The 27,512-nt window shown below is 44.8% G+C and overlaps 1 protein-coding gene across 5 annotated transcripts in view; it reads left to right on the forward strand.

Annotated features, from left to right (window-relative positions):
- LOC106579904 (growth factor receptor-bound protein 10) overlaps window positions 1-27,512 on the forward strand; it is a 90,656-nt gene that overhangs the window by 58,090 nt on the left and 5,054 nt on the right. For 4 of the 5 annotated variants that reach the window (XM_014160263.2, XM_014160270.2, XM_045702222.1 and 1 more), the window contains 9 exons: window positions 16,272-16,428; window positions 19,358-19,473; window positions 20,006-20,080; window positions 21,418-21,555; window positions 21,878-21,988; window positions 26,162-26,257; window positions 26,501-26,575; window positions 26,882-26,998; window positions 27,343-27,409. In XM_014160263.2, the coding sequence (XP_014015738.1) occupies window positions 16,272-16,428; window positions 19,358-19,473; window positions 20,006-20,080; window positions 21,418-21,555; window positions 21,878-21,988; window positions 26,162-26,257; window positions 26,501-26,575; window positions 26,882-26,998; window positions 27,343-27,409 (952 nt within the window). Of the gene's footprint in view, window positions 1-14,809; window positions 15,113-16,271; window positions 16,429-19,357; window positions 19,474-20,005; window positions 20,081-21,417; window positions 21,556-21,877; window positions 21,989-26,161; window positions 26,258-26,500; window positions 26,576-26,881; window positions 26,999-27,342; window positions 27,410-27,512 lie in introns of those variants that run through there. The other variant, XM_014160300.2, reaches the window with a different exon arrangement.

Here is a 27,512-nt window from a genome sequence, read left to right on the forward strand (position 1 = left end):
TATACTAACTGATCCTGATGCTGCCAGCCTGACTGACCTGGACACCCTGTCCCTAGTGTTGTGTCTTCAACTGATCTGGACACAATTTTTTCTGTAATTAGTGGACGTATGCTAATCTGATGTGAGTTGTCCATGGGTTGGCACTGGTTGGACAGAAGCTGCAGATCTGAATGTACTGTCTGTACCTTGAGCGCCCTCCGTCCCAGTCCTGTCTGTCTTGTCTGCTCTGTAGTAAGTCATCAATCAGGATGGCTGCAAACCACATAACTGGCTCTCACAGCACAGAGTCCAAGGGCCTCCATCACCATGCCGTAAGACTCTGGGTTCCAGCCCATACCACACACTATCAGGGACAAGTCTAAGCACGGCAGCGACACCGCATGTGACGCAACTCTGCTGATGCCCTATTACTGGGTTAATAAACTGCACTGTCATGCCTGGTGCCTAGTCCTCCGTAGCTTAGCCTCCTTTCTGTTTCTATTAGACTGTTGTTAAGTTGACACACCGGTGACACAGGTTCACCTCCCGCTCCCATCCCCTCCCTCCGCCTCTTCCCTTGTGTGCAACGCTTTATCCTTTTAAATCTTTCTGTGAACTCAGCAGCTGGCACGCACACTGAAAGGAGAAGAGGAGTAGGAGTGTGTGGAGAGAGAGATGAGCAATATGGTTAATAGCCTCTGAGCTCATTACTGTAGCGATGCATATTTACACATGGTGAGGTAAGAGGCTTGGAAAAGCAGCCACTCAGTCAGTTAGTGAGTGGCATTGGTGGCATAGTGGGCGAACTTGACATTGGTGGCATAGTGGGCGAACTTGACACTGGTGGCATAGTGGGCGAACTTGACACTGGTGGCATAGTGGGCGAACTTGACACTGGTGGCATAGTGGGCGAACCTGACATTGGTGGCATAGTGGGCGAACCTGACATTGGTGGCATAGTGGGCGAACTTGACACTGGTGGCATAGTGGGCGAACCTGACATTGGTGGCATAGTGGGCGAACTTGACATTGGTGGCATAGTGGGCGAACTTGACACTGGTGGCATAGTGGGCGAACCTGACATTGGTGGCATAGTGGGCGAACTTGACATTGGTGGCATAGTGGGCGAACTTGACATTGGTGGCATAGTGGGCGAACTTGACATTGGTGGCATAGTGGGAGAACTTGACCCTGGTGGCATAGTGGGAGAACTTGACATTGGTGGCATAGTGGGTGAACTTGACACTGGTGGCATAGTGGGTGAACTTGACGTTGGTGGGGTAGTGGGAGAACTTGACATTGGTGGCATAGTGGGTGAACTTGACACTGGTGGCATAGTGGGAGAACTTGACACTGGTGGCATAGTGGGAGAACTTGACACTGGTGGCATAGTGGGGGAACTTGACACTGGTGGCATAGTGGGAGAACTTGACACTGGTGGCATAGTGGGAGAACTTGACACTGGTGGCATAGTGGGTGAACTTGAAATTGGTGGAGTAGTGGGTGAACTTGACACTGGTGGCATAGTGGGGGAACTTGACACTGGTGGCATAGTATGTGAACTTGACACTGGTGGCATAGTGGGAGAACTTGACATTGGTGGCATAGTGGGAGAACTTGACACTGGTGGGGTAGTGGGAGAACTTGACACTGGTGGCGTAGGGGGAGAACTTTACACTGGTGGCATAGTGGGTGAACTTGACACTGGTGGGATAGTGGGAGAACTTGACATTGGTGGCATAGTGGGTGAACTTGACACTGGTGGCATAGTGGGAGAACTTGACATTGTGAAAGAAGTCTCCACTTGATGTCGTCCACATTGTTTGGATTCACATGAACAGTAATGGCTGTGTATGGAATGTAATAATTGGCTAATTAGAACATAGAATGAATATAATGTGCATAATTGTAAATGTTGTAAATTCCATGGCAGAGCATATGAGACCACTCAGCAATGTCACAGTAAACTCACTACATGTTAGTAGGGATGTGCAGCATTCTATCAGCTGAGCATCATACTTGGCTGCTGGGGATTCAGGAATGCCCGAGTTTGGGTCAGAGTTCACCCTTTTCCACTGTAAATAAAATGTTGGTATTTTGCTGATGTTGGCTCGTCTGAGTGTTTAGGTTAATTGCGTTGGAACACAATTTCAGGTTAATGTGTTCTGCAGCGCTGAGTTGGAGATCAAAGTGACCAGTGCCTGAAATGTGCTGCCTTGCTTCTAGACTAGAGGGAGTCTGTTTTAACAGGCTCTTAAACCACACCAAGAGTGAAGCAGCACATCCCAGATCCCACAGCGGGCTGACTTAGTGTACATGCCAAATGGCACCCTATTTCCTATATAGTGCACTACTTTTGATCAGGGCCCATAGAAAAAAAAGTTGTGCACTATGTAGGGAATAGAGTCCCATTTAGAACTTAGGCAAAATATCATGTAATCACGGCCCATAATTGTTCAGAGCCCCGTGTATTGAAGCAATGCATGCTTATTGTTTCTCCTTCCCAAAGAATGTTCCCAAATGGAACATAGAAGGATTACATGGGACCAGTCAGCACTAGGCATTCTGTGCTGCTGCTGGGAGAGAACATTCCTCCTGCAACTGCTTGTAGGACTTTCAGCTGGCTCGGCTCTGACTAGATCTTTCTCAACCTCCCAAAGAGAATTGTTTGGGTTCAATGTAATTAATTGAGGCACGTTGCAGGCAGAGGTACTGGAGAGGAGAGGCTGCTGTACTGTAGCTCAGTATCTAATCTCATACGTGGGTGAAGTAAGCATGCTGTTCACTTGCAGGTCTTAAATTGGTGCCTGCATACGTGTGTGTGTACGTGTGTGTCCGCAATTCCAGTGTATCTGTGTGTATCTATGTGTTGCATGCTGACTGGCAGCACTCTTGAGATACAAATTGCAACTGTGTTGTTAACAAATGCTTGTTGGTGGCGTGCCAGGGAGCTTGTGGATTATTCTGGAACATCTCATGTGTCAGGCCATATTTAACCCTCCACTTACCCAGCAAGACAAGCCTCGACCTGCTGCTTGGATTACTTGGCCAGTGCACCAGTCACTTAGCGACAAATATCTGTGACTGTTTAATCGACAGCCCTGCCTTGCCCTGCTTTGTGTGTTGTTCTGGGGAACTGAGAGACGCTATATTAGGCTAGGCAAAGAGTATTCAAATCTTACCCAAGGTCCGGACTACTGCTTCAGCTAAACGCTATGCCACGTCTACGGATGTTAATTTCTTTTCCGCAATGAGTCCCTCCCCGGTCGTCTGATTGGTCCAGAAACCGATCGGTTGGGCCTGAGCCAGAACACGGTTTGAAAATTCGTAATTGGCTTTGATACTCTGATTGGTTAGAGATTATCCAATCGATGATGACATTGTTTTTTTGCAACGCTCCTCGTCACCACAAACTATTTAAATGATGACAGTCTCAGAATAAAGTATGTAGCAAATGACAGAGCAGCGTAATAATTGACTGTGAGTTGTCAGGCTAGACTACTGCTGGTTTTCTGTTCTACGTACCTGATAATTAATTTCACCAACATGGTGTCCCAGGTTTAAATCAGTCCCAGATTAGGGGGGAAGAATGATATGCTTTGAAGTCCAGATATGAATTTGAGGGGGCTAGGCTAGACCATGCTAGTATAGGCTATGTTAACTGCTATGATGTAAGCTTACCTGGACAAACTGGCTGGCTGTGGTCCCCCATTGGGAGAAGGACGTTAATGTCCCTCACTCTGTACACTGAGCCTGCCAGGTCACAGGTCAAACTAGGTAACAAACCTATGTTCTATGTGCTGATGAGGTCAAATGGTCAACATGTATGTACAGGCGATGTTGTGTCACTCACATGCAAGCGGTAACTCAATTTATATGAGGGAACTTGACATAAAAGTGGATTTTTTCATGCCGCTAAATGCCTTGGTTGATTTGTGCTGTTCGTTTCTTTATTACGTAAACAAGAACAGAAGGTTATAGGTCGACACCTTCATGTCCCTCTGTGTTTTATGTCTCTTATTTTGAGACTGCTAGACGATACCCTGGTTAGCCGTGTCATGTTAGCTTAACTGAGATAGACACAGTGAGTTCTCTTAGCAGGTTAAGTTACAAGCCAGAACCATTCCCTCACTTAGTACAGGCCTGTTCAATTAGATTCAACCGTGGGTCCTCAGGGGTGTGTGCTTAGTCCCCTCCTGTACTCCCTGTTCACCTACGATTGCGTATCCGCGCATAACTCGCAATATTATCATTAAGTTTGCCGACACGACGGTGGTAGGCTTGATCACCGACAATGATGAGACAGCCTATAGGAATGCAACAACCTCTCCCTCAACATCAGGAAGACAAAGGAGCTGACCGTGGAGAGCCGAGCACGCCCCCGTTCACATCGACGGGGCTGTAGTAGAGCGGGTCGAGAGCTTCAAGTTCCTCGGTGTCCACATCACTAAGGATCTATCATGATCCAACACAGTTGTGTAGAGGGCACGACAACGCCTCTTCCCCCTCAGGAAGCTGAAATGATTTGGCATGAGCTCTCAGATCCTCAAGAAGTTCTGCAACTGCACCATTGAGAGCATCTTGACTGGCTGCATCACCGCTTGGTATGGCAACTGCTTGGCATCCGACCGGAAGGCGCTACAGAGGGTAGTGCATACGGCCCAATACATCACTGGTGCCGAGCTCCTTGCCATCCAGGACCTCTATACCAGACAGTATCAGAGGAAGGCCCTAAAAATTGTCAAAGACTCCAGCCACCCAAACCATAAGACTGCTAAATAGTTAGTCCGGGTAGCTATTTGGTTAACAATTTAACTATCTGCATTGACCCTTTTTGGACTAAACGTTTTGATTCACATATGCTGCTGCTACTGTTTACTATCTGTCACTTTATTCCTAATTATATGTACATATCTACCTCAATTACCTCGTACCCCTGCACATCAACTGGTACTGGCAGTCCTTGAATATAGTCAAGTTATCATTACTCATTATGTATCTATGATGACATGGTTAACTTTTCTATTATCTCTCTATGTTCTTTCTCTCTGCTTTGTTGGGAAGGGCCCATAAGTAAGCATTTCAGTAGTCCACACCTGTTGTTTAGGATGCATGTGACAAATAACATTTGATTTGAATTTGGCCTGCGGTCCGGGCTGCCAGTTGGGGAACCCTGCTCTAACATAAGTGTGTCCCTGTTTTAGAAATATGTTGTTTTGTTATTGTTAGTGTGACCTATTTCTGTTCATTATACTCATTATGAAGACTGATGATTTTCACTCCGTCTTTGGGGAAATGAATCCATGGATATGTTCCCAAAGTTCCTGCATGGGCCACAGTTTTAGTCTGAGAAAATTATACAATAGCCGTCTATATATAGAAGTGTGTGTTTAGCCGATATTGAAAGTGTGAGAGAAGACCAGTTGATTCATCATTGCATGACTTTACTGGAGGGAATGTGAACTGCCCTGCTCTGTGTCCAGGATGGAGTCTTGACAGGGTGGAATGTGTTGCTGCAAGCTGTTAGTTCATCTGGCCCGAGTAGAGTGTCTCAGCGGGCCCGCAAAGCTTCAGCTGGACTCATGTAGGTCATGGAGAATGCATGAAATCCTCCACTGCAGGGCAGAGTAGGCCTCTCTCCCTCACAACTCTCTTGCTCTCTAAACTGAGAAGAGTAGTTTCTCTCACTCTCAACTTTCTACTTTTCTCTCTGCCCTGCGTATCTCTCTTCCTCCCTCTCAACTATCGCTCTCTGCCTCTCCCTCGCTCTCTCTCTCTCAACTCTCTCTCATACAGGAAAGTAGGACAGCTCAGATTTCTCTCAAGTGGAACTTGTGTTCACAGAGAGAGTAGGGAAAAGAGAGGGGGAACGAAAGGGTGAGAGATGGAGACACAAGGAAAGTGCTTTCTGTAAACAGGAAAAAAGAGATGCAACAATACTCCCACACTCTCAGCATATACATTCAATTAATCTCTAACTTGTTCAATTTTGAAAAGGCAACCATTGGAGGAAATGCAGACAGACAACTGGCTTAATTCAAATAGCAGTAATGACTGTACGTCCAGAGTAGAGAGCAGAGCAGCGCCATTGGAATGGGGCCTGATCTCGGCTTCTCTCCAGAAACACCTAATTACACTGGAACACAATGTACAGCTATGTTAAATCTCTGAAATCAAATCTCTCTCACTGTTTCTCAGCACTCACCTTTAATAAACTGATTCTGCTGATAACTTCTTGTATTGTAGTAGGCCTATACCAGAGCAGAGCATTATTGAGTCTGAGTGAGCTGGTTCCCTATATATACAGTATCTCACAAAAGTGAGTACATCCCTCACATTTTTGTAAATATTTAAGTATATCTTTTCATGTGACAATACTGAAGAAATGACACTTTGCTACAATGTAAAGTAGTGAGTGTACAGCTTGTATAACAGTGTAAATTTGCTGTCCCCTCAAAATAACTCAACACACAGCCATTAATGTCTAAACCGCTGGCAATAAAAGTGAGTACACCAAATTGGGCCCAATTAGCCATTTTCCCTCCCCGGTGTCATGTGACTCGTTAGTGTTACAAGGTCTCAGGTGTGAATGGGGAGCAGGTGTGTTAAATTTGGTGTCATCGCTCTCACACTCCCTCATACTGACTGGTCACTGGAAGTTCAACATGGCACCTCATGGCAAAGAACTCTCTGAGGATCTGAAAAATAGAATTGTTGCTCTACATAAAGATGGCCTGGGCTATAAGAAGATTGCCAAGACCCTGAAACTGAGCTGCAGCACGTATGGCCAAGACCATACAGCGGTTTAACAGGACAGGTTCCACTCAGAACAGGCCTCGCCATGGTCAACCAAAGAAGTTGAGTGCACGTGCTCAGCGTCATATCCAGAGGTTGTCTTTGGGAAATAGACATGAGTGCTGCCAGCATTGCTGCAGAGGTTGAAGGGGTGGGGGGTCAGCCTGTCAGTGCTCAGACCATACGCCGCACACTGCATCAAATTGGTCTGCATGGCTGTCGTCCCAGAAGGAAGCCTCTTCTAAAGATGATGCACAAGAAAGCCCGCAAACAGTTTGCTGAAGACAAGCAGACTAAGGACATGGATTACTGGAACCATGTCCTGTGGTCTGATGAGACCAAGATAAACTTATTTGGTTCAGATGGTGTCAAGCGTGTGTGGCGGAACCAGGTGAGGAGTGCAAAGACAAGTGTGTCTTGCCTACAGTCAAGCATGGTGGTGGGAGTGTCATGGTCTGGGGCTGCATGAGTGCTGCCGGCACTGGGGAGCTACAGTTCATTGAGGGAACCATGAATGCCAACATGTACTGTGACATACTGAAGCAGAGCATGATCCCCTCCCTTCGGAGACTGGGCCACAGGGCAGTATTCCAACATGATAACGACCCCAAACACACCTCCAAGACGACCACTGCCTTGCTAAAGAAGCTGAGGGTAAAGGTGATGGACTGGCCAAGCATGTCTCCAGACCTAAACCCTATTGAGCATCTGTGGGGCATCCTCAAACGGAAGGTGGAGGAGTGCAAGGTCTCTAACATCCACCAGCTCCGTGATGTCGTCATGGAGGAGTGGAAGAGGACTCCAGTGGCAACCTGTGAAGCTCTGGTGAACTCCATGCCCAAGAGGCTTAAGGCAGTGCTGGAAAATGATGGTGGCCACACAAAATATTGACACTTTGGGGCCAATTTGGATATTTTCACTTTGGGGTGTACTCACTTTTGTTGCCAGCGGTTTAGACATTAATGGCTGTGTGTTGTGTTATTTTGAGGGGACAGCAAATTTACACTTATACAAGCTGTACACTCACTACTTTACATTGTAGCAAAGTGTCATTTCTTCAGTGTTGTCACATGAAAAGATATACTCAAATATTTACAAAAATGTGAAGGATGTACTCACTTTTGTGAGATACTGTATATGTGTGTGTCCCTGTGTGTGTGTCCCTGTGTGCCACCACCAGCAGCTAGCTGGCCTTTGCCTGGCCTTACAGCTTGGGTGAACAGTGCAAGTAGAAGTACAGTGAGTGCAGCTTGCGGGCGGCTGGTTTTATTGTGTAGTCAAAATGTAATGATGTCATCCTTTTGTGAGTGCCCAATGGCAGTCCCTGAGTCCTGTAAGGGGACAATGATCTGCGGTGCGGTGGCCTGAAAGGGTGCTACCCAGGTCCCTGCTGCGCAATTAACCAGTCTGCTCCTATTGGAGAAATATTTGGCTCCTCTCTGGATTGATCTCAGTAGGGAGCCGCAGGGAAAGATCTCGGGCATTCAAAGGGGATTGTTGGGGTTGGAGGCTGGGGCCGAAGTGATGTGTGTGGCAGGGAGGAGGTATGGGAGCTTCAGGCTCTGCTCGGGGGATTCTTCCCAGAGGAATGCACAGAGCTGATGGATCAGCCTCTATTTGATCTATATATAGACACCGACCGTGGGTCTTTTTGCTTGTGGTTTGTTCTGGTGGCTAAGGAACTGAGGGATTGTTTGGTTTTGGGGGGGTGCTTTCCATAATGGTAGCTTGTTGAGTTTTAGTTAATGAGTCAAGTTGTTCTGCATTTTTGGAACATATGCTGATATCTGGAACCACCAGAAAAAAATGAAATATATACGGTTAGTCATATATTATAACCTAATCTTTGTTTTCCAAAAGAGAGTCGTTTTTTCATCATGCCCTTTGAGCCAATAGACTGACTGTCTTTGACTGGGCTGCCCTGTACTCTGTACTCCCATGGCTAACTTTTGTTATATCAATGGGATATGGTTGAGTTTCAGCCACGAGCTAGGTGGTTGCATGTGGGAGTTCGATGGGGATGAGTAGTCACTGTGGCCTAGATGTTAACCACAGTATGGGGTTAGTTCATCCACATCTCTCCACTTCTGAAAGTATAAAAGTACTGTTTTAACTGGCCCCAGCATCTGCTAAATACACTGCTAAACGTGCATGATAGTACTTCAAAACCTTCCAAATCATCCGTATTATATATTCTGTTGTTTTATTGTTCTGTACCTAGCTCACTAATTAACTGCGTGGGATGGAGAGTGCATTGTACATGACTTGGTATTGTGCATCTGAAAGCCCCCATTTTAGTCCTTGCCCAAAGTTCTGGTCATTTTTCTTCTATAGTGAGCCTGGATAAATCCCCTCTTTGGGGGTGCTTAATTTGACACAAAAATTAGACAAGGATCGGTTCATGTCCATGAGTCAGCAGTATTTACGTAGTGTTCCCTTTAGAGGCCGACTCAGCCCAGCACTTCCCCCCGGGCCAGCAGGCTGCAGGCAGCGAGTGCATCTCAGGATGTGGCAAGCTCCTCTGAAAGTCTATTGTCTTTATTCCACAAGGTTTTGTCTCACATTCTCATTAGTGGATGTCAATGGCCACTGCAGTTCAGAGACCACACAGAGTACACAGTACATTTGGCTTCATTAAAGAGGTACTTGTAAACGGGACTGGTTTGTTGGTGGGTTGCAGAGAGGGGGCGAGACCACCGCTCAGTCGACTGCTAGCCAACACTGTTTAATCAATGGCTGTTCTTTTGGGGGATTAGAGAGTAGAGCCACTTCTTTGGTTTTGGTTTTTAATAATTTAGGGAGATAATGGAGTTAGCCTACAGAGAAGCACTAGATTTAGAATCGCCTCCTTAGAGATTTAATTTAACTCAGGTTTTTCTTATGAAGAAGATTTACGCCTAAAGGTTATTCAATTGTAGGTCCGGGAAGATACCAGTATCACGATACTCATCAGTATCGTGGCAAGGAAACAAAATACAAACTTCCTTAGCAAACCGGCCTAATGTTGGAAACAAATATCATTATGGTGTCATCCAGGGGTACATATATTTATTTCCCAAGCTATAGCACACAAGGTATTACATACAGCAGGATTTTAAAGAACCAAAGAGTTTGGTCTGGTTCATGTTTTAATTTTTGCCATGGAAATATTGAGATACTGGTATCGTCACAGCCCTATTCAATTGGTTCCACCACTTATTCTTTGCCTCTTATGTCATAGTGTCACGGTTGTCATAAGAACTGGACCAAGGCGCAGCGTACGTAGAGTTCCACATCTTTATTATCAAGTGAAACTTCAGCAAAACAAAACAATAAATGAACAACAAAACGTGACTACGTGGTGCACATGCACAAACACAAAATAATATCCCACAAAGCAGGTGGGAAAAGGGAACCCTTAAGTATGATCCCCAATTAGAGACAACGAACATCAGCTGCCTCTAATTGGGAACCATACCAAGAGCACCAACATAGAAATATATAACCTAGAACACCCCCTAGTCACGCCCTGACCTACTACACCATAGAGAACCAAGGGCTCTCTATGGTCAGGGCGTGACAGTACTTCCCCCAAAGGTGTGGACTCCGGCCGCAAAACCTGAAACCAAATGGGGAGGGTAGGGGGGGTGATTAGTGTTGGTGGCGGCTCTGGTGCAGGTCGTAGCTCCCGCCGGATCCGGCCATGGCGCTGGGTTGGACGCCGTGCCTGGACTGGGCACCGGCGCAGAATAAGGCTCCGGCCATGGAGCAGGACTGGATACCGTGCCTGGACTGGGCATCGGTGCAGAGGAAGGCTCCCGCCATGGAGCGGGACTGGACACCGTGCCTGGACTGGCCACCGGCGCAGAGGAAGGCTCCTCTGTGCCATGAGTGCGGGGAGCAGGCACAGGATGTACCGGACTGTGGAGGTGCACTGGAGGCCTGATGCATGGATCCGGCACAGGTTGCACCGGACTGGTGACACGCTCTTCAGGGCGAGTACGAGGAGCAGGCACAGGACGTGCTAGACTGGGGAGGCGCACTGGAGGCCTGATGCGTGGGGCCGGCACAGGTTGCACCGGACTGGTGACACGCTCTTCAGGGCGAGTGCAAGGAGCAGGCACAGGACGTGCCGGACTGGGGAGGCGCACTGGAGGCCTGATGCGTGGGGTCGGCACAGGTTGCACCGGACTGGTGAGGCAAACTGGAGGCCAGAAACGTGGAAATGGCCCAGGTTGCACCAGACTGCTAACCGGATCCTCTGGTCGGATGTTGAGCAGAACACACTTGCACAACATCTCTCTCATCTCTCTCTCTCCCAACTTCCCCATTGCCTCCCTGACGGTCTCTGGTTCTTCAGGGCGAGTGCAGGGAGCAGACACAGAACGTACCGGACTGGGGACACACACTTCAGGGCGAGTGAGAGGAGGAGACACAGGACGCACTGGACTGGGGAAGCGCACTGGAGGCCAGATGCGTGGAGCCGGCCCAGGTTTCACCGGACTGATGACACGCTCCTCCAAACGCCTGTGTTGCCGCATACTCCTAGCCAACTCCATTCTCCGGTATCCCTCCTCACACTGTTCCATCGACTCCCAGGCGGGCTCTGGTACTCTCCTTGGGTCGACCGACCACTTCTCTATCTCCTCCCAGGTGGTCTCTGGCTCTTCCTTCTGCTCAGCCGCCAGCTCCATGTGCCCCCCGCCCAAAAAATTATTGGGGTTTCTGTGGCCGCGGTCCCCGGCGTTGTCGCTGTCCTTCCTGCGTCCACTGCGACTCCCGCCAAGGAAGTGTCTCGTGTCCTCCCATGATCTCCTCCCAGGTCCAACTTATTTTTCCCATTGTTGCACGCTGCTTGGTCCTTGTTTGTTGGGATATTCTGTCACGGTTGTCGTAAGAACTGGACCAAGGCGCAGCATACGTAGAGTTCCACATCTTTATTATCAAGTGAAACTTCAACAAAACAATAAACGAACAACGAAACGTGACTACGTGGTGTACATGCACAAACACAAAATAATATCCCACAAAGCAGGTGGGAAAAGGGAAACCTTAAGTATGATCCCCAATTAGAGACAACGAACATCAGCTGCCTCTAACTGGGAACCATACCAAGAGCATCAACATAGAAATATATAACCTAGAACACCCCCTAGTCACGCCCTGACCTACTTCACCATAGAGAAACAAGGACTCTCTATGGTCAGGGCGTGACACATAGCCAATAAAATGTTGTTATATAGCCTGGTACAGTAGGCTATATTAAATATAAAATGCTTCTCAAAGAGATCAGGTCAGATGTTTCCATCAGAAGAATTACTCATAGAAATAGAATGAACAGAATAGGATCCTCTAACTTTGGCAATTTCACTGGTAAACTCATGGGTGCACTATGTTCTACGTATTCTAATTCTATGGAATGACCACTACTACCCCACTGTAGCCTACTTACTGAAGTCCCCAATTGGCTGCATCCCAGATGGCACCATTTACAGCACTTAGCATGGTAAAACCTATTCAGCTCTATATTACTTCACCATTCCTTTCCTGTGTGGGATATAAGTAGAGAAGACCTGATGTGTCACCACAACCTTATAGATTTATACTGCAGTCCATATTATACCGACCCTAAGAGGCTAGTAACCAGTATTAACCAGATGAGTTTTTAACACATCCCTGATGTAAATGTTGTGCTTTTAATGCACTTGTAATGTGTGTGTGAGAGTGGCTGAAGCGTGACATTGTGTGTGTGTGTGTGTGTGTGTGTTAGTGAGAATGAGAGTGGCTGAAGAGGGACATTGCCTGTGTGTGTGTAGCTTGGGGCTCTCAGCAGCTTGTCCCTGGGTAATTACATCACAAGTCCTGAGTCATCCTGGAGGTCCACCACTGAATGAGAATAGTGTTCAGAAAGAACCGGAAGACAACCCAGCACGCTCTCTCTCCCTCCCCCTCCCTCTTTCGCTCTCTCTCTCCCTGTCTTTCTCTTTCCTTCTCTGCCTCTCTCTTTCTCCCTCCCCTCTCTTCCCCTTCCTCCCTTTAATTTTCCCTCTCTCTTTCTCCCCTCCCTCCATCTCTCTCGCTCTTTCTTCCCCCCTCTCTCTTTATCACCTCACACACAAGGAAATCTTTTCTCTTTTAGAAAAAAGAAGTGGAGTAGGTCAAGGAAGCGTGCCATGTCTCCTCAGTCCTCATCACTCACTTGAATGTCTTTCTGTTCCTTTCATCACATTGGGATGCAATGTTGGATTGAAACATTTTCCACTTAGAGGTTGAGAGGTTAGGTTCCTGCTCTTGTTCGGTTAAGTTAGGACCATGTGCTCCAATTCTCTACCCCCTGAAGTGTGTACTTGTTAACTCCTCTACACACATGTCAAAGCACATGACTCCTCTCCTCATAATATCCAGTACAGTATGTATTCTAGGATAATAACACGATGTAACAGTGATGTAATAGGCATAGTGGTGTAGTACTGGTTGTGCTATCTCATTCCACATAAGGAGTGTTATCTGCTGGCAGTAGTCGTGTGTCCTGTTGTAGTACACCATGGTAGGTATGTGACATGGGGTTTTCCCCACTGACTCACCAGGCAGGCCAGTAGTGAGGTAGTGATAAGTCAATGAGGAGAGGGGTGTGGCTGCAGTGACAACTGGAAGTCTAGTATAGTGGCATGTACACTACACATAGTCCTACTACTACTACTTACCACGATCACAGAACATTCTTGTCTCTTCTTTTCTCTCTCTTTCTCTCTATTTCTTGTTCTCTCCCACCTCTCTCACTATTGTCTGTCTCTGTGTGTCTGCTCTCTTTCTCCTTCACTATTTCTCTCCCTCCCCTCTCTCTTTCACTATCTCTTCCTCTACTTATCTCTCTTTCTTTTCCTCTGTCTAGCTCTCCCCCTATCTCTCAGATTTCACTATCTTTTCCCCTCTACTTATCTGTCTCTTTCATCTTTCTCGCCCTCTCTCTCTGTCGATTCAATTTCAATTTAAGGGCCTTTAATGGCATGGGACTCTCTCTTCCTCTCACCCCCTCCTCTGTCTCGTCATACTCCCCTGCCATAGCCCCACTCTCTTTAAGGCTTTATGGTGCTTTCAAGACAACTGGAAACTCTGAAAGTATTGAGGTTGAATCGTGACATCAGTGATCTTCAGGTCGGCAAGTCGGAGCTCTAGAAAGAGGCCTGAGTTCCCGACTTGGAATTCCCAGTTGTCTTGAACGCACTGAAGTCAGAAGTCAGAGATTTCCCAGTTTCGAGTTCCCAGTTGTTTTGAACATGGCAATAGTAGTGAAACCCTAAATCATCCTCCCTGACCACTATGGCTGCTTCCTGCTTCCTACACTGGAAGGAAGGGAACTGTTATTTAAGACCTCCCATTATCCTCCTTCTCCCTTCAGCATAGTGTTTGTATATAGATATTGACCCAATGAGATGAGAGGATGTTGAAAGGACATTGGCTAAATGTCTACTCCAGACGGGGTGGGGCAGAGCCTTTGTCAGTCCAGTCAGTGGGGTATTAAGTATCTGAAGTAAAACAAAAAAAAGGGGGTTGGGGGGTGAACGGAATAGTGAAAACACTAAGTTTCCTGGTTTTGTTCTTTTGAGAGAAAGAATGTTGGCATGAAGCTAGACTCGAGGGGAGGCCAACGAGAAGTTCAAGTACTCAGGTTTGTTTCATTTAGCCCGTAATGAGCCTTGCGCTGTCGTGAGAGAGATTTCTGACTGCAAAGTTCAAAGCTGAGCCACGGAGAGAAAAAAGAAAAGAAACAAGCCCTCACTTGAAACTTCAGAACATGTTGGGAGGTTAAAACGACGGCTTCTTTCGCTCTGCCCTCTTAAATGATCATTTTCACTTTTACTCAAAAAGAATCTGAAAGCTATTCAGAGCTGCAGCCTGATACAGTTGTCTGTGTCTGTGCATGACTGTGCGTCTGTGAGTCTGTGTGTGCGTGTGAGAGAGAGAGAGAGGTTATGCGAGTGTGTGTCTGTGTGGGAATGATTACATCAGCCTGAGCGAGCCCTATGATTGGTTAAGGAAGTGTGGTTTGATTCACTACCTAAAAGCCCATGGCTGTAACCCTTTGTGAGGGAAGCAGAGGGAAGTTGTCAGCTAGCCGGACTGGAAATAGTGCCATCTGCTTGCTTTGTCCTGCACTAGGCAGAGGAGAGGAGATTATGTGACAGGTACCATAACAGGCAGTCGCTGACAGAGAGGAAGGAACTGTGCTGTACTACAGTCTTTTTTTCGACCAAGTTGTGGAGAGGGTTGTTCATCTGTGTGTGTTCTGTGCGGAGACAGGCTCACTCCAAAAATGCCATCGTGCTCTCCGGACTGCTGCCTATTACAGGCCGTAGAGGTAAGCTCTTAGAGACATATTTAACCGCTTTTCCCTTTTTCTCTGAAGTCTGATAAAGGTTAGCTGAGATGAGGGTCAAAGTATACGCTATAAAGGTCGAAGATAATTTGTATTTTTTTAAAGATATGACGAGCGAGGAGGGAATATTGGAGAGGCTCAGAATGAATCGAAGCCCGCTTGAAAGGAGAAATTGTTTTTTCTTTCCTGTCGAAAGAAGATATGATGTTCTGTTGTAAGGCTTTGAATTTGTTGAAGCTATAGCTGGAGAAGGGAATGAGAATGTATTTTTCTAAGACATCATGTTCAAAGTGTGCGTACTGGGAAAGCTAAGAAAGCTAAATTCCTACTAAAATCTCTTTGGGAGAACCAGAGGAAATAGGATCTGTGCTCAGACGGGGATTTATCAGGGCTTTATCCATTGTTTTTATTAATGCGCTATATTCCTCTATAGTATCTTTCTATACAGTATCTTGTTCTATATTGTGTCATTCTATACACAATTTTTCTATACAGTATCTATCTATACATTGTATCTCTATACACAATCTTTCTATGCAGTATCTTTCAGTATCTTTTCATACAGTATTTATCTACTGTATTTGTCTATACTGTATCTTTCAGTGTTTATACAGTATCTTTCTATACTGTATTTCTGTACAGTGTATTTATATAGTGTCTTTCTATACAGTGTCTTTCTATACATTATCTTTCTATACAGTGTCTTTCTATACAGTATATTTCTATACATTATCTTTCTATACAGTATCTTTGTGCCTAATTCTGTCAGTGGATAATCTCTATGGAAACAGGTGGTGTGGATTGAAGGACTAAAACAGTCCCCTTAGTATTTAAGCTTGAAGTATGATTCTGATGAGTGTCACATTAGTTTTTATAACCTATATTTTCCCACAAACCGCTGCCAGTGAGAATGGATTGTATATGTCTGGTATGCTCAAACACACATGGTTATGAATGAAAGTAAATTTGGTCTTGGTACTATATTGCAAATGTTGGGCTATCTAGTTATGCTTTCTATGTAAAACTGTGCCTGTCTACTCCTGAACTATGCGTCTCATCTATCTGAATTATGTCTGTCTGCCTACGAGGTTGTGTCTGGGAATAGTTCTAACATGAAAGGGCCTTTTCTTTCCCCTTTTAGATTATAAACATTTTCAGCGAGGACGGCATGGGGAAAGTAGTGGAAATACCAGCCGACATGACTGCAAGAGATCTTTGCCAGCTCCTCGTGTACAAAGGCCATTGTGTGGACGACAACAGTTGGGCACTTGTTGAGCATCACCCTCTTCTCGGACTAGGTAAGTGGCAACCTGGTGTGCTGGATGGGTGGGCTGGTGGGCAGGCTGGCTGGCTGGCAGGACATAGCCTAGCGCTCCCTCCCCCCTCAGCCCTCGCTCTGTGAGAAGCCAACTGGATAATGAACATGTTCTCCTGCTCATGTTAAAGTCAACAGAGGTCTCGCTATGGAAACCAAGAGTCATCATAAATAATAGATAGCCTACATCTATAGCCTATATTTTCTCTTGTATATCATTATTTTGGTTAACAGTCGTTAGCTGCCTGTCTGTGCCTGCTCTTAGTCTTTTAGACGGAGCACTATGGGCCCTGTTAGAGGAAGTTCACTATGTAGGGAATAGGGTGCCATTTGAGATGCAGTCTGAGACAACGGGCTCTTGGTGCAGGACCGGGAACCCTCCTGACATCACTCTCCCAAACCTTAGTTTGTTAACGTACCTGAGAACGGATATACGATCAGTTACAGTTAGAGATAAGAATGTACCATAATATGGTCACGTGTAATAATATGGTAAGAGATGTTCTTTATTATCTAATTCTGGACCAGGAGTAGCGATCACTGGATCATACAGGTACCTTGCTCTGTCTAGTTACTGTATATCTAATCCCCCCCCCATGCTAGTCAACATTTGTACAGGGACTTTACTTTGGGCTTATACCATAGCTGAACAGGATAACGCTAGTCTCACTGAATGTTAGATTAATTGAAATTAGGTTGTGTAAGTCAAGCCGTGGAACGCTTAATGTGGCGGCATTGTAGTGTTTTGTTAGAGTTCTTAGAAGCAGAATGTTCCAAACTTCAACCCCCTAAGGAACGAGCAGTTATAAAACACATGTTCTGTCTGGGCTTATCTTCGTTATAGCAGATGGGTAAAATGAAAGTACTGTATTTCTGGGAATGTTTAGGTCTAAACACTGAAATATAGGCTACACAATATGTACGCACAACATAAAGGGTAACAATTATATGGAGTATTATTTGCAGTAATTATTTAGGTTTTATGTTGCATGTGTGGAGATGGTGTAGTTCATATTGATATGTGTCTGAATTATCCAGGTTTTGAATATTTTTTTAATGAATTTGCTTATAAACATCAATTTCCTTTTGATATCCTGAGCGCATTATAGTCCAAAGGAAATTGCATAGTTATTTCATAATCTTGAAACTAATAACATTATATGGCGATTAGAACATAACAATATTACATATCTGAAGCACAGGCCTCTAAAGCTCTTAAAATTTCATCACATGATCTGTTCTGAGTGGTTTGGTGTCAGCGCTGCCAAACCCATGCTAAGTATAGTAGGGATAACCAGTATAACATCATCCCTCTACAATGGCTAAATTCTACAGACTTTTGTGCATCTCAAATGGCACTCTTTTCTTATAGTGAACTACAAGGCACTATATTGCACTATAAGGTGCCATTTGTACGCAACCTCCATTCGTTGTAAAAGGAACCGGGGCTGATCTGACCTTTAGAAGCTGCCTGAATGGAGCTAGGGCAGGCTCTCTATGGTGAGTCCAGTCCACTAGAGGCAAGGCAAGGTCACTCTTCCTAATTGCTCCTTAATCTGACCAGGCTTGTCCAGATAGGCCTTGTTGTATAAGAATGACATCCAGCCAATAAGATATGTTGCTTTCCCAACCTTGCTCCCAATCTCCTCACTAAGGAGGAAACTAGGAAAGACAGGGAGACACACAGATCCAAAATGGAGACGGGGTCCCTGACTCCCTGGTATAAAGAAGACTAACGCTTCTTTCATTACTGAGTCATCTCTTCTCTTCAGAATGGGGGAGTCCAGAGGAGATAGTTGAAAGACAACCCCACAATCAGTGGGGGTGTTTCCTTAGAGAAAGAAAGAGAGCGAGAGAGAGAACGAGCGAGAGAAGGCCACTGTCAGTCATCGGGTGAATAGCATAGCTGATAAGAATAATGGCCAATGACCCTCCCTCAGCTTCCCCCACAAAGGGTTACAACCTCTACAGGCTTTAAGCTAGTGAGTCAGGGGCTTGACTGACTCATGGTCAGAGAGGAAGTGACTCACCAAAGAGCCTCAGTAAAGGCAAGGTAGAGGAGGTACTGGATTGGCTCTCCATTTTTTGGGATATAAGCGGACTGGAATCCAACCAGGTTGCAACATCAGTATGAAACTGCACACATAGTTTCTGAAAACGTCCACATTGTCTATTTCCTCTTTCTCTCCCTCTTAATGAGTGAGAGAATCTTACTGCTTGTCCAAGAAAGCCTGGGCCCTTCCTCCCCATTCCCCAGTGTCTCCTTTCCTGCTGCCAAAATCTATTTAGGAATCCTGCTTCCACAGTTGGATGTGAAACATGTGTTCCTGCAGAGAGAGCAGGGGCCAGGCAGGGTCAGTGGTCCAGGCAGACAGCAGGGCCTGTATAGCATAGCAGCATAGTCCCACTAATTGTTTGAGAGAGGGGGGAGTGAATGTATGCTCAAGACATCGACAGGATGGGGGGAGATGAATATAGCAGGGTTGGGGTCAATTCCAGTCAATTCAAAAAGTAAACCAAATTCCAATTCCAAATGTTCATCTCTGAAAAGCAGTGAAAATAATTGGAATTGGAATTTCAGTGTACTTCCTGAATTGACTGGAATTGAAATGGAACTGACCCCAACCCTGGAATATAGTAAGAACATGCTGATTTGTCTGCAAGTTTTGGATAAGATAAGGGGTGTGTGGGGTGGAGGGTTAGGGAGAGGGGGTGGGCAGAGTAGGCAGGGAGTGGGTTATGGGTGAGGAGGGGTGTGTGTGTGTGGGGGGGTGTTCATAGGCAGAACTGCTTGTTCTTTCATCGTTTGCCTTATACACACAATGTTCAGGAAATGAAAATTAAAACTTTGACATGTGATAGTGTCCTTATTGTAGGCTTCCATTTGGTAACTAACTCCTCTCTCTCGACAGAGAGGTGCTTGGAGGACCATGAGCTGGTGGTACAAGTGCAGGCATCCATGACCAGCGAGGGCAGATTTCTGTTCAGGAAGAACTATGCCAAATATGAATTCTTCAGAAATCCCTTGGTAGGTTGTTTTTTTGTTCGTTTGTTTCCAAAGAATCCCAGAGCTCGCCTGCAGAGTTTTTCCTTGTCCTATTTATATCCTCTACATGTGTAAACAGTTACATCAAGCTAAACAGCCTGGATGTTATTTTTTGTTTACAAGCAATGCATTTGTTAAATGAGTGGCGAATGTTTGGTTGTGCTTGTTAAATGTTGCATATTACCCAGAAAAATCATCCTTCCCTCACTTTATAGTAATGTACCCACTCACACTCCAAAAAATAAACAGAATGTGATAACACTGTTAGACTGGTGTATATAACTGTCCTGGACTCAGAAAGGCTAAACCAGGGTCTGGGAAACTGTCCCTAAACGTACTTATTTAAGAAACAGTTTGAAACTAGTTTGAAAAGTTATGAGACAAATGTTATTGTTTAATGTTTTTCTTCATTTTCATTTGGGAAAAGGGATTCATTTAATGTCTCTTGGCATTCCACCGCCATCCTTCTGATTTTCCTATTACCCACAACCTTCCCTTTCTCACTTACCAACAGAATTTCTTTCCCGAGCATATGGTTGCATGGTGCCAGGAAACAAATGGTGCAATCCCACCGTCTCAACTTTTACAGGTATGTACCGTAGAACCATAAAGACTCCACTACCTCAGCATACTGCGTACTTCAGTCTGTGTTGTGTACTGTATGTCTGATCTCACCTTTGACCTCCTTGTGCATGTCTTGTCAGAGAACAGACTGTAACACTTGATGTTCTGTTGACATACGAGTGTCTTTGCACACGCAGGCCAGGTGTGCCTAACAGAAAGATAAACAGACAGACAGACATTACAGCTTCTGAGGGAAGCAACTGTGAGAGGAGAGTAAAGGAACGTACTGAATGTTATAGCACAGCACGTCAGGCCATCATCCTCCCATCCTGCACAAGGCAGCACAGCGTAAATGCATGGTGCCTTTAAAGACCTGAGGCTCTAATGGAATGAAGTTTACATGTTCAGCCTGCAAATGTAGTAGTGTGACAAAGCGTTATTAAAAGGGCTATGACTGGAATCCATCCACTATGACAGAAAGCTTTTAAAATGATACCATCCCTGACATGGTCAGTTTTAAGGAGCAGGCTGGGGGCGGTTCCAGGAATCCAGTCGGAATCAAATCAAGTCAGATCATAAACAGTGGATCACTTAAAAGGTGCACTGCTCAAAAATTGCTACGCCATTTCCTGGTTGCAAAAATTGGAATAGTTAGCCTACTTTCAGTCATTGTGTAGAGAATCAGTGTTCCGTCTAAACCGCCGTGAAATATATTTTCCATAACCAAAAATATTGTATTTTCAGCTATTTGAAGCTGGTGTACAAAGCCAGAACTAAAAGACGCAAAAGCAGAACTTAAGAACGGGAAGCCCTAGAAATGGCACACATAAAACACATCTACCGCTTCTTAGACTTGCTTTCAATGAGAATGTCAGATCCTTAACTCACATTTCTATGTTAATTTGGTCGGGTCGTCGAAAAGTGACATATTGCAGCTTTAATTAGTATCTTGTCAGGTCAGGAGACAGTGTCTGAATGTGACAGAGAGAGTTCTGTATTCTGCAGGGCATGTTAAAACCAGTAGGTGCTTATCTTATCGCTCCAGTCAGTTCTTGGAACAATTTGCTGTCAGAATCAGAACTCCTTGTTGAATTGTCTGTCTCTATAGTGTGTATGTGTCTTGGTTGATACTGTTACGCAAGACAGAACATCTGTCTGAACATTTCTCTCCCATGTTTAAGGTTGCTCATAAAAATTGGTATCACAAGAATGCCAAGATTGTTCGTTATATAAATGTTTGTTTTCTGGCTAGGAAGGAAGGCGGTGGAGGTTTATTTCTCCGAGCCCCATGAAAATGATGATATTTGATGATGATAGCTGTGTGCTAAAGCCTTCTTCTCTCTCTCTCTCTCCTTCTCTCAGAATTTCTTGAACTCCAGCAGTTGTCCTGAGATCCAGGGCTTTTTATACGTGAAAGAGATGGGCAGGAAATCCTGGAAGAAGCTGTACGTGTTCCTTAGACGCTCAGGGCTTTACTTTTCTACAAAAGGAACGTCAAAGGTACATGGCCTTCTCTCTTCTACGGTATGCTTAGCACACTAACTCTGTTAGTATTAGGCTTGTATTGCCGAATCCTTGAGCCAATATCTCACATTTAAACTGCGCTAGTAATAGCCTACAAAGTCTAATACTTTAGTTGTTAGTTAAGAGGCTGCTTGCCTCAATCATCAGTGTACATACTTGCTGCTCAGAGTTGCCTGCTCTATGTCCCATACAACCACACATGCTGCTATTGATTTGAGTGGAGCTCTGCTCTCTGTTACCTCCAGGCTTAAGTTTCTTCGTGATGAAATGACATCGGCTATTGATTTATCCTCTACAGGAGCCCAGGCATTTACAGTTACTAGCAGACCTGGAGGACAGCAATGTCTTCACAGTAACAACAGGCAAGAAGCTACACAGTGCGCCGACAGACTACGAGTTCTGTATAAAGGTGCGTTCAAGAGAAAGAAAAGCCTCTGCACACGAGGCATTGCAAGTCATTCAGATGCTCATATGTTGTCTATTATTCCGCTGTCTTCTATGGAGGACAAGCCGTCTCCTATTACAGTTATTGAACAGTGTCGTGTCTAGACTGTCTGCTTCCCAAATGGTGCACTATATAGGGAATAGGTTGCCATTTGGTAAGCATCCTGTATCTTGCTGAGACATGCCTGACAAGAGGCAGGCCTCGCTGCCATTGTGTGCTCTGTGTTGACCCACTTTCTGGCTATATAATAAATGGATAGAGAATGAAAAACCAAAATCCAACAAAATCCAATTTTATTTTGCAACATGATCAGGGTTGGAAAGGTTCCTTTCTAAATGATTGGGCTCATTGCTTTGAGTAAGAAAAATAAATGCTGCTCTCATGGAATGGCATGCTTTGAGCACTCCTGAAAAGTGCTATTTGCGTGTAAAAAATGTATGCCATATGCCTATTGTTTACGTTTTTGTTGGTGACACTTTGGTATCTGGATAATTTGCAGCTGTTTAAGTCTATCTAATTGTGTGAGTTTGATCATGTATCCATTAGGCCCATGGGCATTTTGAATCAGCACAAATTAGATTGAGCAATAAAAGCCTCACTCGTGGTCTTCTTAAATGAAACTTGTTTTTGACAGTATGGAGCACAATACCACAGAGGAGTTTAGAAGGGAGCAACTCAAACTTTTATTTCGTAGGCTGGGATCCGCACTATGCAGCTGTTGAGGGAGTGCATTTTTTCACTCACTGTCCACTGGTTGAAAAAATTTATAGGCAGCTTAAACTTCTTCAATTCAACCATTATTGGGTTAAAATACACATATACATTTGTGAACAGCCATCCACAACAACCACAATCCGTAATGAACAAATAGCTAACAGAGAGAGCAGCAGTGTAATTCACATCAATGTACAATGCCTTCCCCCTTGGCGTTTTTCCTATTTTTTTGCATTACAACCTGTAATTTAAATAGATTTTTATTTGGATTTCATGTAATGGACATACACAAACTAGTCCAAATTGGTGAAGTGAAATGAAAAACATTTATGGAAAAGTGGTGCGTACATATGTATTCACCCACTTTGATATGAGGCCCCTAAATAAGATATTGTGCAACCAATTACCTTCAGAAGTCACGTAATAAGTTAAATAAATTCCACCTGTGTGCAATCTAAGTGTCACATGAGTCGATATACACCTGTTCCGAAAGGCCCCAGAGTCTGCAACACCACTAAGCAAGGGGCACCACCAAGCAAGCGACACCATGAAGACCAAGGAGCTCTCCAAACAGGTCAGGGACAAAGTTGTGGAGAAGTACAGATCAGGGTTGGGTTATAAAAAATATCTGAAACTTTGAACATCCCACGGAGCACCATAAAATCCATTGAAAAAAGAAATGGAAAGAATATGGCACCACAACAAACCTGCCAAGAGAAGGCCGCCCACCAAAACCCACGGACCAGGCAAGGAGGGCATTAATCAGAGAGGCAACAAAGAGACCAAAGATAACCTTGAAGGAGCTGCGAAGCTCCACATTGGAGATTGGAGTATCTGTCCATAGGACCACTTTAAGCCGTACACTCCACAGAGCTGGGCTTTACGGAAGAGTGGCCAGAAAAAGCCATTGCTTAAAGAAAAAAATAAGCAAACACGTTTGGTGTTCGGCTAAAGGCATGTGGGAGACTCCCCAAACATATGGAAGAAGGTACTCTGGTCAGAGGAGACTAAAATGTAGCTTTTTGGCCATCAAGGAAAACACTATGTCTGGTGCAAACCCAACACCGCTCATCACCCCGAGAACATCCATCCCCACAGTGAAGCATGGTGGTGGCAGCATCATCGGCAGGGACTGGGAAACTGGTCAGAATTGAAGGAATGATGGATGGTGCTAAATACAGGGAAATTCTTGAGGGAAACCTGCTTCAGTCTTCCAGAGATTTCAGACTGGGACAGAGATTCACCTTCCAGCAGGACAATAACCCTAAGCACACTGCTAAAGCAACACTTTAGTGGTTTAAGGGGAAACATTTAAATGTCTTGGAATGGCCTAGTCAAAGCCCAGACCTCAATCCAATTGAGAATCTGTGGTATGACTTAAAGATTGCTGTACACAAGCGGAACCCATCCAACTTGAAGGAGCTGGAGCAGTTTTGCCTTGAAGAATGGGCAACAATCCCATTGGCTAGATGTGCCAAGCTTATAGAGACATACCCCAAGAGACTTGCAGCTGTAATTGCTGCAGAAGGTGGCACTACAAAGTATTGACTTTGGAGGGGTGAATAGTTATGCATGCTCAAATTCTTTTTTTTGGTCTTATTTCTTGTGTTTCACAATAAAAAATATTTTGCATCTTCAAAGTGGTAGGCATGTTATGTAAATCAAATGACACAAACCCCCAAAAGATCCATTTTAATTCCAGGTTGTAAGACAACAAAATAGGAAAAATGCCACGGGGGGGTGAATACTTTCGCAAGCCACTGTAGATATCAATAATATGTGATATCCGTATTGCCTGTAAGCTACACCACTGCTGTCGTCTTTACCTCCAAGCATTTATTCAAGTTGGATAATCTTTGGACTGTAGCCTACAAATGCCCATTCCTGCTCTTTTCCCGCAATCCATCTAACGCATTTGGTGTGTCGTCATACAGTGAGGGAAAAAAGTATTTGATCCCCTGCAAATGGAAGAAACACAAAAGAACTGTCAATATCCCTCAGCCTGGGGCTCCATGCAAGATCTCACCTCGTGGAGTTGCAATGATCATGAGAACGGTGAGGAATCAGCCCAGAACTACACGGGAGGATCTTGTCAATGATCTCAAGGCAGCTGGGACCATAGTCATCAAGAAAACAATTGGTAACACACTACGCCGTGAAGGACTGAAATCCTGCAGCGCCCGCAAGGTCCCCCTGCTCAAGAAAGCACATATACATGCCCGTCTGAAGTTTGCCAATGAACATCTGAATGATTCAGAGGACAACTGGTTGAAAGTGTTGTGGTCAGATGAGACCAAAATGGAGCTCTTTGGCATCAACTCAACTCGCCCGTGTTTGGAGGAGGAGGAATGCTGCCTATGACCCCAAGAACACCATCCACACCGTCAAACATGGAAGTGGAAACATTATGCTTTGGGGTGTTTTTCTGCTAAGGGGACAGGGCAACTTCACCGCATCAAAGGGACGATGGACGGGGCCATGTTCCGTCAAATCTTGGGTGAGAACCTCCTTCCCTCAGCCAGGGCATTGAAAATGGGTCGTGGATGGGTATTCCAGCATGACAATGACCCAAAACACACGGCCAAGGCAACAAAGGAGTGGCTCAAGAAGAAGCACATTAAGGTCCTGGAGTGGCCTAGCCAGTCTCCAGACCTTAATCCCATAGAAAATCTGTGGAGGGAGCTGAAGGTTCGAGTTGCCAAACGTCAGCCTCGAAACCTTAATGACTTGGAGAAGATCTACAAAGAGGAGTGGGACAAAATCCCTCCTGAGATGTGTGCAAACCTGGTGGCCAACTACAAGAAACATCTGACCTCTGTGATTGCCAACAAGGGTTTTGCCACCAAGTACTAAGTCATGTTTTGCAGAGGGGTCAAATACTTATTTCCCTCTTTAGAATGCAAATCATTTTATAACATTTTTTACATTGTTTTTCTGGATTTTTTTGTTGTTATTCTGTCTCTCACTGTTCAAATAAACCTACCATTAAAATGATAGACTGATCATTTCTTTGTCAGTGGGCAAACGATACAAAATCAGCAGGGGATCAAATACTTTTTTCCCTCACTGTAGTGGTCTCAGACTTGCTCAGGCAGAAAAACTTAAGTGCGCCTTTTTCAATGCTGATTTAAATGTCATTGAGACAACAGAAAGGTATCAAAGAATTTCTGAATTTTGAAGTAATCTAGTTTTTCAAAAGTATCTGTAATCTGATTACAATATTTATGCTCGTAACGTAATGGATTACAGTTTTTTTGGGGGTTCTCTCTCACCAACCCTGAACAAGATCAACTATCATCTCATGGGATATGTCAGTGTACGAGGGAGGAGTGTTTTAGTACAACCATACTGTCTGAATGGTTGTTTCTAATGATGAGGTGTTTGTTTGGTCTCTCTAATTGGTTGTTGTGTGTTAATTGACAGCCCAACAAGAGGACTGAGTTGAAAGAGTTGAGGATGTTGTGCACTGAAGACGAACAGAGCAGAACGTCCTGGATGACTGCCTTCAGACTCTTCAAGGTACCAACGCCATGGCAACAATCCCTCAATACACTGCAAAGTATTGCCTCAGTTATACCAGAGTTGTATCAGATGCAAGTTCACTTCACATGGGTTGTTGTGAGAGTCACTTATAGCATGCTAATTTGAATACTATCTATCTTTATGAATTTTATCAATATTTTGGAAGGTTAGCTATTGGTTGACTTCACCCAAACAAAAGCAAACGTTTTCATTTGTGGATACTCTCCTTATTCTTCACAGTATGGAATAGTCCTCTATCAGAACTACAAGATTCCTCAGCAGAGAAAGACTCTGTCACACTTTTCAACACCAGTGGTAAGCCTCTCCTTTTAGCTCCTTACTGCCACCATGCCAGCCAAACTGTTGTTAACATCCAGACTCTTTCTCGGTTGTCTTTCTTGACTCTTTGTGTCCTCTATTCGGTGATTCGAACCAGCGACCTTTCGGTTATTGGCCTAACACTCTTAACCGCTAGGTTACCTGTCCAGTGCGTTTTGAGAAGAAAGTGAGGAGAGAGGAGGACTTCAATGACAGACAATTGAGAAAGAGCCCTAGTACTGTAACAGGGCATTTTCTGCATTGGAAGTGTATTGACATTGGTACTGCTTTGTCTCCCTCTAGCGGAGTGTGTCTGAGAATTCTCTGGTGGCTATGGATTTCTCAGGAAGGATAGGCAGGGTGATCGACAATCCCTTGGAGGCCCAGAGCGCTGCCATGGAGGAGGGTTATGCCTGGAGGGTGAGTCTCCTTCTACAACTCTACTACAATGTTACTATTCCAATGGTTCTACAACAATAATGCAACCTTACTTCAACGTAGCTACATTACAGAAATGTTACTACAACTTGACCACAATGCGACTGCAATGTTATTAAGATATTACAATGCTTATATGACCTTATGGTCAGAAAGAAAAGTTACTGCTGTTGGTGATTTAGAAATAATCTAAGCAAGAGTGCAACAACTTTTCTTTGAGTCATGCTTGTCACAAAGCTATCATGCTATCCGTCACGCAGCTGTACCAATGAGGTAAGAGCCTTTTATTAACAAACTAATCCATGTTTGTTTGTTCTGTATCTCAGAAGAGAAGTCAACGGATGAACATTCTAGGTAGTCCCAGTCCACTACATCCCTGTGTATTAAGCTCAGGTAATTCAACAACATAAATTCACACAATCCCTCTTATTTGAGTTGGCTACATTCTGTGTAGATAAAAGCCTTGTTCCTGTCCTAAAGCTCTCCTTTCCTCTTC

This window comes from Salmo salar, chromosome ssa02, assembly GCF_905237065.1.
Source record: "Salmo salar chromosome ssa02, Ssal_v3.1, whole genome shotgun sequence".
In the NCBI taxonomy this organism is placed as follows: domain Eukaryota; kingdom Metazoa; phylum Chordata; class Actinopteri; order Salmoniformes; family Salmonidae; genus Salmo; species Salmo salar.